The 12,587-nt window shown below is 38.3% G+C and overlaps 2 protein-coding genes across 5 annotated transcripts in view; both read right to left on the bottom strand.

Moving 5' to 3' along the window:
• The window catches only part of gad1b (glutamate decarboxylase 1b), a 36,641-nt gene extending 36,176 nt beyond the window's left edge, over positions 1 to 465 (bottom strand). Inside the window, exon 1 of the mRNA XM_027143360.2 lies at positions 86 to 465. The gene's annotated coding sequence lies outside the window, so the exon portion shown is untranslated. The remainder of the gene's footprint in view (positions 1 to 85) is intronic.
• Positions 466 to 2,533: 2,068 nt separating this feature from the next.
• erich2 (glutamate-rich 2) lies at positions 2,534 to 11,942 on the bottom strand. 4 transcript variants are annotated; one of them, XM_027143377.2, is made up of 11 exons: positions 11,753 to 11,942; positions 10,602 to 10,641; positions 9,182 to 9,221; positions 8,583 to 8,619; positions 7,236 to 7,322; positions 5,433 to 5,516; positions 4,970 to 5,067; positions 4,507 to 4,703; positions 4,361 to 4,418; positions 3,583 to 3,654; positions 2,534 to 3,050 (listed from the first exon to the last, which is right to left on the bottom strand). In XM_027143377.2, exons 1-11 carry the CDS (start codon positions 11,758 to 11,760, stop codon positions 2,842 to 2,844), a joined length of 930 nt encoding a protein of 309 aa, XP_026999178.2. In that variant the 5' UTR covers positions 11,761 to 11,942; the 3' UTR covers positions 2,534 to 2,841. The 4 variants fall into 4 exon arrangements, with proteins under 4 accessions (XP_026999178.2, XP_026999179.2, XP_026999180.1 ...); XM_027143378.2 differs by having other exon boundaries at positions 2,534 to 3,047; XM_027143379.2 differs by having other exon boundaries at positions 2,534 to 2,915.
• Between the last annotated feature and the right edge of the window lie 645 nt (positions 11,943 to 12,587).

Below are 12,587 nucleotides of genomic sequence, written 5' to 3'. Positions count from 1 at the left end.
TAATCAATCATGTTAAAAAAAATAATAAAAAACAATCAAATATCATGTTCATGCAAAAGAATAAATGAGAAGTAAAGACGATTACCGTTTACAGGTGTGTGTCGCAGACTTCCTCTCCAGCTCTGTAGTCTCCAATCCAAAAAACCCAAATGAGAGAGAGAGAGTGTGTGTGCGTGTGTGTGTGCGCGCGCGCGCGCGTGGGTGGATATGGGGTGTATTATCTTCTTTATATCGCCTTATAAACAGGTGAAAATCCCCCAAGGATTAAACTGAAAAGACTCCGGTAAAAGAATCACCTGGATAAAATGTCCCTTTGTTGTTCCTCCCAACGCGTGAATCGAATCAATTTATTCCGTTCCGCGCGCACATACTCACGCACACGCACACGCACACGCACACACGCACGCACACACACACACACACACACACACACACACACACACACACACACACACACACACACACACACACACACACACACACACACACACACGCGCGCGCGCGCGCGTCTATGAGTCACCCCGAAAATTTCCAGCGCCTGAACAACATTCACTTTGTGCTGCAGGCAGACGGAGAAATGGCAGCAAAAGGAGCCTAGAGTCACTGTCACGGCTTTATAGAGCAATTAATGCATAAAGTTTCAGCCTCCCCAGCCATCCATCAGAGAGAGAGAGAGGGGGGGGGGGGAGATGGGGGTTCCCTTCTCTAACAGCTATTCTAGCTATTTAGCTATTTCCACGAAAAAAAAAAACACACAACGACCTCCGCAAACCAACAAATAACCAAAACACTCAAACAGACAAACAAATCCCAAGCACTTTCCAACCCAAAACATTATCCTCCTTAAACCTGACGCTTTAATTTCCCTGGTTAAACATATCCATCAAGAGGGGGCGAAAGAGAGTCAAACTGCCCTGGTTGACCCTGTAGGCCACAAATAAATGAGCCTGAACACCAAACACTCATCATTATTTTTAGCTCGACCACATCATCAGCCTTAATTACTAAGTGGCCCATTAAAATATTATTTTGTAGTCCTGCCTGGGTGTTTTTAGTGATAAATAATAATTCTATTATATATAAATATTCTATATATTATATTATACGTATTCACTATTCTATGCCATTTTGTAGTGATACTCCACAAAAAGTTATCTCCATGTTTTCTGGTACTATCTCTAGTCTGTCAATGTGGACCAACGAGCTGCCTTTGAGTGATGTGACTGTAATCAGAAGTAGGGCATCAGGAAAGTGTACCGTGATGCTCTCGGGCTTCAGCTGCGCAGCACACCTCTGAGTAATAGCCATGATGATGAGATCTTCCTCCTAGCATGACACATCATGGTAGGGTCTGGGTGTCTGGCTCCTATATAGGCAAGTTCAAATGACTGACAAAATATGACCTTAAGCAAAAATTCCTGGTTCAATCTCAAACAAGGTCATCCGGCCATCGATACATGCGATCAAACTTATCAGCAAAGCTTGCAGGTCTCCAGATATCTTCGCTTAAGCAACATCTGTATGATAAAGAAACTCATTTCAGTTCAGTATCTCACAAAACACAAAAGTGAGATCATACACAAGGGAAACGTCATGGATGGCGGTGCAACACCCCTTTTAGACAGGCTGGAAGAGAGATGCCACGCTGGGTGCTGTGGTGCACAGAGACACTTGCCGACATCATGAAATGAACAACGCTAATAATGCTCACAACAGAAAACTGACTTGAAGCTAGGAAGCACCACAGGTCCATTGCACATAAGAATTATAGCAGTCACACTCACAGCAGCAGAAGAATTGAAGGCAGACAGATCTGGAGAACACTAGATCTAGAGGATCTTTGATATTCAGTGCAAGTACTGTGCTTTATACAGTATCTTATTAGGAATGACTGAACATTCACAGGATGCATGCTTACCATAATGTTCCCAGGTGACTCCAGTGAAGAGGAGTGAAACAGAGCTACGCTACAGTGCATTCTGTAGTATGCTGTGGGATTGTAATAGCAACCTTTTCAATTTCCCACATTATATATTCCCTTGTGTATATTTATAATCACACCCTCCAGTGTCACCCATATGAGGATGAGGTTCTCCTTTGAGTCTGGTTCCTCTCAAGGTTTCTTCCTTTACCATCAAAGGGGTTTTTTCCACATCACAGTCACCTGAGTCACCTCAGACTTGCTCATTGGGGATAAATACAAACACATTTAAATATATCTAATATTAATCTTGAATTTTGTATTCTATTAATCTTTCTATTATTCTTTATAATAACCTTTTGTTCTATGTTTATGTTCTGTAAAGCTGCTTTGAGTCAATGTCACTTGTAAAAAGCGCTATACAATTAAATTTGAATTGAATTGAATATATTTTAGCTACGTAGTACTTTAGTGACTCATTTGTTCTGTAGGTCATGATCCGTCCTGCAGAGTGAACAGAAGTACACAACAGCTACAAGGAGAGGAAGTAACAGGAAGCTCGTGTTCATAAGTTTCACTCTTATATCCAGTACTCAGGAACTGACAAACATGTTCTTGTGTACAATGTACAATTTTATTCTCAGAAAATTAGTAATACAGACCATCAGTGAATTTTTGTGTACTTGGGCTTTGTCCCAAACTGCATAGTACATTACTGAACAGTATGTCACTACACAATTACTATTCAGAAAAAAATATAATATTCAGATATTATTCAGAATTAAATTTAGTTGTGCTTTGATCTTCAAAGTATTGCAGGATATAATATAATAGTAAAGGCACAATGAAACTTAAGGGACATTACGGTAATAACCCAAAAATGTGCATATAGGTTTAGACAGCTGTTGAGGAGACGGCCTTCACTGCTGGATAATGACTTCCTTCTCTCTGTCAGATGATGATGAGCAGCTGTTTCCTCCATCTGTATCAGTACCTGTATCATCATCATCATCATCATCATCATCATCATCATCACCACTACTGCTGCTTTCATCATCATCATCATCATCATCATCATCATAGTCATCAGATGTGTTGTCTTCACTGCTGGTGCATTTCTGGGTTTCTTTTGAAAGTGATGCACACACATTACAGTACGCAAACACATATAATGTACACATGTCAGATATTCCAGACCATAAGAAGCATTTCTTGCCCTCTAGTGGTTTAAGTCTTATGATTTCTGCATTAGCATAATTGCCTAACATTTTACGCTAGTCGCACTACTCCATTATTTACAGAATAGTTATGGTTGTAGGAAGTCTGGGGTGCAAGAGAGTATAAATCTGCAGAATTCTAACAGCAGTAATGAATTAAACTACAGATGACACATATGGATATGTATACGTATGAAAATTATATATTTTATTCAAAAAGAATGTGTACTAATTTAGTGCATAATAAGTGCATAATTCACTTTGAAGTGTTTTTAAAGAGAATTTTAGTGTTATTGTTATTATTTCTAGATAATTTTCAAAATTATGATGCTTTGGAGATAGTAGACAGAATACCAGACACAATTATCTTCATTTGAAATAAAGCAAAAGATCGAGTAAAAAAAGAGTGAAGCAGACACAAAGAAATAAATATCATTGTCTCACCTATCAGTAGTCTCTCTTCAATTAGCGGGAGGAAGTGTTTGGCCTCGGGGTTGTCTGGTTCATAAATAAGAACTGAAAGGCAATAAAGAGGAAGCGAACACAAACTGAGGGATGAACATACACAAGTGTGAGATTGCTGTAATAAGAAGAACCATCCAAATAAACTAGTGCAATAATGGTTGTGTTTATAATTCTGAGGTTTACTGCTTTAAAAAGCATTTTATTAATTAAAACCATAACATTTTAGTTAATTAATTAATATGATAAAACTGAAGTAATGAACCACAGAGTGACCTTCTTTATTGAGACTAATAAACACATAGGCCACACCCCCTTTAAAGAGACTAATAAACACATAGGCCACTCCCCCTTTATAGAAACTAATAAACACAGAGGCCACACCCCCTTTACAGAGACTAATAAACACAGAGGCCACACCTTCTTCACTGTTAATAATAACCACAGAGGCCACACCTCCATACTGTTAATAATAAACACAGAGGCCACACCTCCTTACTGTTAATAATAAACACAGAGGCCACACCTCCTTCACTGTTAATAATAAACACAGAAGCCACACCTCCTTCACTGTTAATAATAAACACAGAGGCCACACCTCCTCACTGTTAATAATAACCACAGAGGCCACACCTCCTACAATGACTGACAAACACAACGGCCACACCTCCTTCACTGGGGCAACATTATGTCCTTACTAATTATTATTACCTTATTATTTCTCAGTACTATATAAAGAACTTCATGTAGTAGTACTCACTCATTTGGCAGAGTTTCTTGGCAAGTGCATACTTCCTTTCCATCACAGCCTTTAAAAACTAAAGAAAGACGTACACACAACACGCAGTTTAAGCAGCTTCTTAAAATGTCTACTGATACAAGGTGATGAGTGTAAAGGTGTCTGACCTCTGCAAGCAGCTCAATGGGAGCACGGATCTCAGCCGTGTCCTCATCCTCTTCTTCACACTCCTCTTCTTCATCTCCATTCTCTTCCTCTCTTGTGCTTTGGTCAGATCCACATTTTGGCATTCCTGGTTGTCGGGGCACCTGGACTACAGGTTCATGTAGGTTCGGCACACATTCCACACTTACGGACTTCTCTTCTGCAAACACAAGGTTCACTTTAGAGCAGCATGTGCAGCCATGCAATACACGATGTAAAAGTCCCTGTGAATAACTGGTTACTATGGCAACTATAATGTATTAGAGGTAGTGAGTGGTGAGTGGACGGCACTACTATCAGAGCTGGTGTTATAGAAAACAAATCAACCAGATCGGGTCAGAATTGAGATCTCAACACGAACAGTTTTCGTATACTAAGTGCTTACTGTACGTTCCAGGTATGAGAGAGTAACACAGGTGTAAATACCTGTACTGACAGGAGCAGAGGGTCTGTGTGACTTTCCTCGCCTGTGCGTGTTCGTGTCTGCAGCCGACACAGCCTGTAAACCGGTGTGTGGCTCGCTCCTGGTATAAAAGATTATAAAATGTAATGGATTTGAGATTGAGTGCCAACGGCATCTACAGTCTATAAAACACGGCCTGCTAATTCTCCTCCACGTGAGACACAACATACCGAAAAACACCAGCTTTATGGCATATGATATAATTATGCGTTGTGCATCATGGCAGAGAGTCTATGACACGCAACATAATATAGTTCAGCACTCAACAAAGAATCATGGAAAAATGAGATATTCTACAAAACTACTGCAATAATAATCTTACTAACGGTGCTAATATTAATAATACTTGTAGTATATGGCTATTGATATACAAAAACAACAGATTGGTCTGGCATCATTGCATCGGTGACTGGTTTATCAGTATACCGGGATGGTCTGTGCTTGACATTTGTCTTTTTAAAGATGCTCTTCTGCTGAGGATCTGAGACCAGCTCTGGATCCACTGTGTTCCTGAATTGAAGACAAGGTTATGGACAATTAATATAATTCTGTTCATCAGAAGAGATTAAAGTCAAAATTTGGAAAAGCCTGGTGGGAACTGACTGGCTTTTAATGAATGTTTATCAGAGATGGGGGACTCGAGTCATATGACATGACTCCAGTCAGACTTAAGTCGCAAATTTTGAGACTTGAGACTTGCTTGACAAATATTTTAAAAAAAAAGACTCGACTTGACTTTGACTTGACACTCATGACTTGAGTCTTCGGAATTGAGTTAAATGATTCGGAGATGGGGGACTCGACTTGACTCGAGTAGGACTTAAGTCGCAAATTTGAGACTAGAAAAGACTCGACTTGTCTTTGACATTCATGACTAGAGACTTACTTGCACATGTGTGACTTACTCCCACCTCTGATGTTCGCTGATTCAATACAGAAGTCATAGATATCAAATCTTCACGCTTGTGCTTGTACTCAGAAATGTAGTCAAGTGAATTAATCATGTTTGGTGTCTATTTCATCCAAAAGTCTCTCGACATACTTATTATCATATTGTTTTGTTCATAAATCTCAAATGATTTTAAAGTAACCAAATCTTATGTATAAATATCGAGCTCTAATATCAGAACTTATTCTGGATCCTGGTTGCCCAAGATGGCCTTCTTATAGCGCTCTAGTGTAAAACTACACAACTACAGTGATTTTTTTTTTTACAAATGAGTTACAAAGAAAAGGTTAAAAAACAAAAAACAAACAAAAAAAAAAACAGAGATCAATCAGTCAGATGAAGGAAGGAAGTCTTATTAAGGCTTTACACACTTTCGATAGTTTCCTGCAGGTTGTTTTGTACCCTGGTTAAACAGAATCCTGGCTTATAGAGTTTCACATTTCACACTGATCATACTTTATGTCCACTGTTTTCCTGCCTAACATTTTTGTTTATGTTTATGTCATTTGGCTGATGTCCTCATCCAGAGCCACGTACAAAAGTGCTTTGAAGTCTCTATCAATGAAACATCACCACTGGTTCACGTATGTGTTTATGATTTGAAGATAGCCAGTGATTTAGCTGTTCGGACATCTAGGAGAAGTTCATCCCACCACCTCGGTGCCAGAACAGAAAAGAGTCTTGCTGTATATCTACCTCTTACCCTGAGAGATGGTGGGAACAGTGGATCAGTGCTGTAGATCTGAGGGTGTGAGGTGCAGTGTGAGGAGTGAGAAGAGCTTTGAGGTGAGAGGGAGATGGTCCATTTTTGGCTTTGTAGGCAAACAGAAGTGCATTGAATATGATGCGTGCAGCAACCGGAAGCCGGTGGAGGAGAGCGGGAGTGGGGTGGGGTGGAGAACTTGGCCAAAAACTACAACACTGCTTCTAAATTACTGCTTCTTTTTCATTGTAACTTTAAACAAATGTTTTAAACTCATGGTATCTTAAGTATGTAACCTAGTGAACCAGCATTAATGTATTCAATGTTAGAGATTTAAGCACTTATGTACGTCGCTCTGGATAAGGGCGTCTGCTAAATGTTGTAAATATAAATGTAATGTAAATGTAAATGTAAATTACACATGTGAAAAGTCCTGACTACACAAGAAAGACTGTGAGATAAGGATCTACAGTATAGCTTTGGCTCCAGCAAAAAAAAAAAAACTGCCTATAATATACACAAAGACAAAAAGGATACATTTCCACTAAATAGTAAAATTCAACAGTATATATTTCACCTGTCATCTCCTTTGTCAGGTCTTCTCTCAGTGATCGCTGGTGGATGATGTCCCTCTGGCTGAGTGCTCAGTTTGGATTTCTGAGGCCTTAGAAGGACAAATATCATAAAAACCCAAACATCAAACTAACACCTCAAACACACATCTGAGGCAATCGGACAATTACAGACTATAAGTTTCTTGAAATGAAAAACTAATGAGCAAAAACAATGCTTCCGAATGGCAGAAAGAAAAACGTGGTGCAGACATGAAAGATGCTTCCCTATTGAAATACAATAGATCGAAAGTTGTGCTGAGTGACACGAAAAAAAAAGGAAATTCGTGTCCAAGAACACGAATCGATAGATTCAATTTCGGGACTATGTCACGAACTGCCGTGAGACTGGATTGAACCTGTTGAGAAGCAAACACTTCCAAGCTTAAAGTGTTTTTATTATTTATTTTTATAAGAAATTAAATCCTTCTAATTAAAATCATATTGTATTCTTTATAATGATGTGTAGCTCATTTTGACTATAAGGTAGAAAAAAGATGAATGAAAAATGTTTGTGAACTGAAAAGTCTGAAAAAGTGGCTGCAAATAACACACATTTTAATATTATTGCTTCTATATTAACACCACGTAGTAAAAATAAACTGATGCAAATCTATGCTAGTATTTAACAAGCATAAACATGATCACTGAAATGGTGAAGGTCTTTGTGAAGAGATATATATTGAACCTTTATGGAAGGAGTCTCCTGTGTCAGCTCTTTGTAACATGGGGACGGCTTTAGGATGTACTGTGAGGTCGGTCTTTTAACGAGCTGCATTATGTCTCATTAAGTCTTAACTGTAATTAAGTAAACACCATCATGGCTGTGATTTGAGGTAGGAGGCGACTGATTTTGTGTTCACCTGCACGATTGCAAATACAGTACGATATTGCTTTTATACATCAGACAATATATATAATGAACACAGACATACTCAGTGATACACACAGTCAACATACTAACATAACTAACTGTTACATAAAGCTGCTATAATGTAAGTGATAGCAGAAGGTAACATGACTTGTTGACTTTTCATTTATAAAAAAAAAAAAAACAATCGCAATCTCTGATATTTTATGCTGAGGTAAAAGTAGAGTAAAACACTCTATTGCGGGTATTTGATCTGTTTCTGATTCCAGTTTGACCCATTTAAAGAAGAACAGCATGCAGGTACATGTGGTCAGAATGAACACTGGGAACTGAGAGAGACAAGACAGGTGTTGAAGGTGTTCTAAGCAAGTAATAAACACTACAGTAGTATTTGGAGAAAGTGTATATGTAAGATTATGTTGTACCTGTATTATGAACTTACTGTTTTGGGCACTGGACTGATTTATTCACTGGTCCATCTGTAAAAAAAAAAAGAAGAAAGGTAACGACACAACAAATATCACCAGTGATTTATCTCAGTTATACTATTTTACTGATTATAAGTGACCCCCCCCCAATATACACACTGTAATATTGAACTCTCTGAATAAAGGTGATTGACAGCTCTGAATCACATTTATATCAACACTCTCTTTTTAACGAGGGTGTAGTGTAAATGGTCGACTTTTGTGGGGTCTTTTACAAAGAGTTACATTCCGTGGACCTTCCTGGAAACAATGTACTTCCTGTTCACTCGTCTTTCTATCACCTTACTTTACCTCTACGTGTTTCAGTGCTCTAACACTGGAGACTCCTTCCACAAATGCCTCACGAAGGTTGACCTTTTACCCTACTCTTCCTGTGAATGATGGGTGAGTCATTATAAAAAGTTGTTTATCTTTAATAAATACAAATGTGTAATTGTTGCTAAACCGTTGTGGCATAAAAGGAATGCAGCACTTCAGGACATGCAGTAACTTTTCTCCAACGTACCCCCCTTCCATTTGTTAACTAAGATAGGTGGAAACTCTGTACTGATACCTCTGAAGTTCAGGATTCCTGGTTTTACAGCTTCTGCATCCTGGAAGTAAGAAAACATTACTGAGTAAAAGTGAAGACTGAAAAAAGGCCAAGTGTTAATCGGCTTAAAGTAAAATGTTACTATTATTTACACCTGTTTAAAAAGAACTTGTCTTCTGTATGCCCTCAGAAACAAGCCAGAAAAAAATGTGTATTCAATTATATGCATTAAAATCTCTGACAGGTATTTATTTATTTATTTATTCATTCATTCTTTCTTTTATTTGTCATTCCTAAGATGTTTCCGGGGGGCACGGTGGCTTAGTGGTTAGCACATTTGCCTCACACCTCCAGGGATGGGGGTTTGATTCCCGCCTCTGCCTTGTGTGTGTGGAGTTTGCATGTTCTCCCCTTGCCTCGGGGGTTTCCTCAGGGTACTCCGGTTTCCTCCCCCGGTCCAAAGACATGCATGGTAAGTTGATTGGCATCTCTGGAAAATTGTCCATAGTGTGTGAGTGTGTGAGTGAGTGTGTGCCCTGCCCGATGACGCCTGAGAAGTTCGGATAAGCGGTAGAAAATGAATGAATGAAGATGTTTCCTCTAATTACTCTAATAATCCATGAATTCCTTGACTAGTACAGATGCACACAAAACTACCATTGTATTTCCTCCATATTGACAGTATAATTACACTATTGGCCTTTGAGGAGAAAAGAAAACACACCAATGGCGTTACGATACATTGTGCTACGAATAGGGAAGTGATGTCAGGCAATCCAGTATCATATTAAAGTCAGCAGGCATTAAGGAGTTAAGGCTTTATATTCAGACAACATGGTTTAAATGCTTTGATCTTATGTTCTTCAGCAGTGTGGTTACGTCACCACACTCAGGCAATGTAATGTATCATAGCTAGAACACCTACTAGAGTGAGGGTTTTTTTGTGGGAAATGGTAGATAATTAAATAAAGTGAAAGTGACATACGGCTAAGTACGGTGACCCCTACTCAGAATTTGTTCTTTGCATTTAACCCATCCAAAGTGCACACACACAGCAGTGAACACACACACCCTGAACACACACCCGGAGCAGTGGGCAGCCATTTATGCTGCACCTCATTCGTGTCCGGCCCAAGACTAGAACCCACAACCTTAGGATTACGAGTCAGACTCTCTAACCATTAGGCCACGACTTGCCCCGCAGAGGAAAGCCACATTGGTTAGGGAGGGAGAATGTGTACAGTAGCTCTGGAAGAAGCCACTCTGGATAAGAGTGTCTGCTAAGTGCTGTAAATGTGTACAGGAACTCCAGACAGAGAGTAAGCTGATCTCAGGATGGAGGCTGCAGCACCACACACATTTACATCATTTAGCAGATTCAAACTCAAGTCCAACAACTTATTCACTAAGCTACATCACTGTTCCAGATTAGCACTGTTACCTTTGAGGGGACTTTTGAGGACGTCCCGACACACTGTAGCCTACAGATACAAAACAAAGTGTGTTTAATTAACCAGGTAAATTAAACTGTTAGAACACACACACAGACAGACAGACAGACAGACAGACAGACAGACAGACAGACAGACAGACAGACAGACAGACAGACAGATAGATAGATAGATAGATAGATAGATAGATAGATAGATAGAGACAAACAGGTAGTTACAGACAGACAGACAGACAGACAGACATATAGATAGATAGATAGATAGATAGATAGATAGATAGATAGATAGATAGATAGATAGATAGATAGATAGAGACAAACAGGTAGTTACAGACAGACAGACAGACAGACAGACAGACAGAAGCATGAAGTACAGACAGAGAGACAGACAAACAGACAGATAGATAGATAGATAGATAGATAGATAGATAGATAGATAGATAGATAGATAGATAGATAGATAGATAGATAGAAACAGACAAACAGGTAGTTACAGACAGACAGACAGAAGCATGAAGTACAGACAGAGAGACAGAGAGACAGAGAGACAGAGAGACAGATAGATAGATAGATAGATAGATAGATAGATAGATAGATAGATAGATAGATAGATAGATACAAACAGGTAGTTACAGACAGACAGACAGACAGAAGCATGAAGTACAGACAGAGAGACAGACAAACAGACAGACAGACAGACAGATAGACAGATAGATAGATAGATAGATAGATAGATAGATAGATAGATAGATAGATAGATAGACAGACAGACAGACAGACAGACAGACAGACAGACAGACACAGACAAACAGGTAGTTACAGACAAACTGATACAGACAGACAGACAGACAGACAGACAGACAGACAGACAGACAGACAGACAGATAGATAGATAGATAGATAGATAGATAGATAGATAGATAGATAGATAGATAGATAGATAGATAGATAGATAGATAAAATGAAAAAATGTAAAGAAAAAAGTACACAAACGGGAACATTCACAGAATAATTATTTAAACATAAGTGAGATTTCAGCTGAAGAACTGCGTCAGTGAGTCACAGGTCACAAGTGAAACTGCTAGTTCAGTTCACTATTAACACTGTAAACAAACTGATCCTCTTCAGCTATAAAAACCTACCTGCTCATCTGACCTGCGGCTCCCAGACACTGTCAATAAGTTATTAAAGTGCAGCTGTTGGTTTAGGAGCTCATCTGTAACGCCAAATAATTGTTTCAAGTAAACGGTATTTAATATTTATTATCAACTAGATCATATTATAAACCCGCAAGCGTGCCGTTTCTATGACAACGGACGTTTCCACCTCTAAAACATTCCGGGTGAAACATGAACCGAAGCGGAACCTATTCATATAGTACATAAGACATGGAATACTACTGTATAAAGTTATACAAAACTTTAAAGATTTAACTGTACTGTAAAAGAAAATAATAACTTTTTTCTGTATTATAATGAATAATGCCTCTTTGTCTTCTAATGAAATGTTTTTTTTTTTTTTTTAGAAATTAAATATTATAATTAGGTTTATGTGAAGGATACAGTGAAGGAAACTGACTGAAATCACACATAACTAAAGCTTTTATAGCATTTTTTTTTAAACTCAAGGTCAATGTCCAGGAAGAAGAAAGATTTTTTTTCTGAACAGAAAAAATTTGGTGCATTTTAATATTTATCACTGTTTCCAAAATCTAAAAACTCTGAGGTTAAAAACATTATAATTCGATACAGAGGGATAAAATCGAATAAAATTAAAACCAACTAAATGTTAATTGTTTGGAATTAAAATTAAAACCAACTAAATGTTAAATGTTTGGAACAGTTTAATGGTTTTCTGTTCGCTTGCAAAACTGTTTAGGTTGTAATTAATTTGCTGAACAGAATGCCAGTTTTATTTACAGCAAAATCTTGATAACTGTAATTGTAGGTATCCTAATAATATCTTAATTGTAGGTGG

This window comes from Tachysurus fulvidraco, chromosome 5 (assembly GCF_022655615.1).
Source record: "Tachysurus fulvidraco isolate hzauxx_2018 chromosome 5, HZAU_PFXX_2.0, whole genome shotgun sequence".
Taxonomy (NCBI): domain Eukaryota; kingdom Metazoa; phylum Chordata; class Actinopteri; order Siluriformes; family Bagridae; genus Tachysurus; species Tachysurus fulvidraco.
The sequence above is the reverse complement of the archived record's forward strand: the minus strand, read 5'-3'. Positions and strand labels throughout refer to the sequence as shown.

Excerpts from the sequence above, each read along its gene's own strand:
- erich2 (XM_027143377.2), bottom strand. Across the intron at positions 5,517-7,235 it reads CCTGACAAAGGAGATGACAG|GAACACAGTGGATCCAGAGC; the intron begins GTGAAATATATA and ends TCTTCAATTCAG. Across the intron at positions 3,655-4,360 it reads CAAGAAACTCTGCCAAATGA|TTCTTATTTATGAACCAGAC; the intron begins GTGAGTACTACT and ends ATTGCCTTTCAG.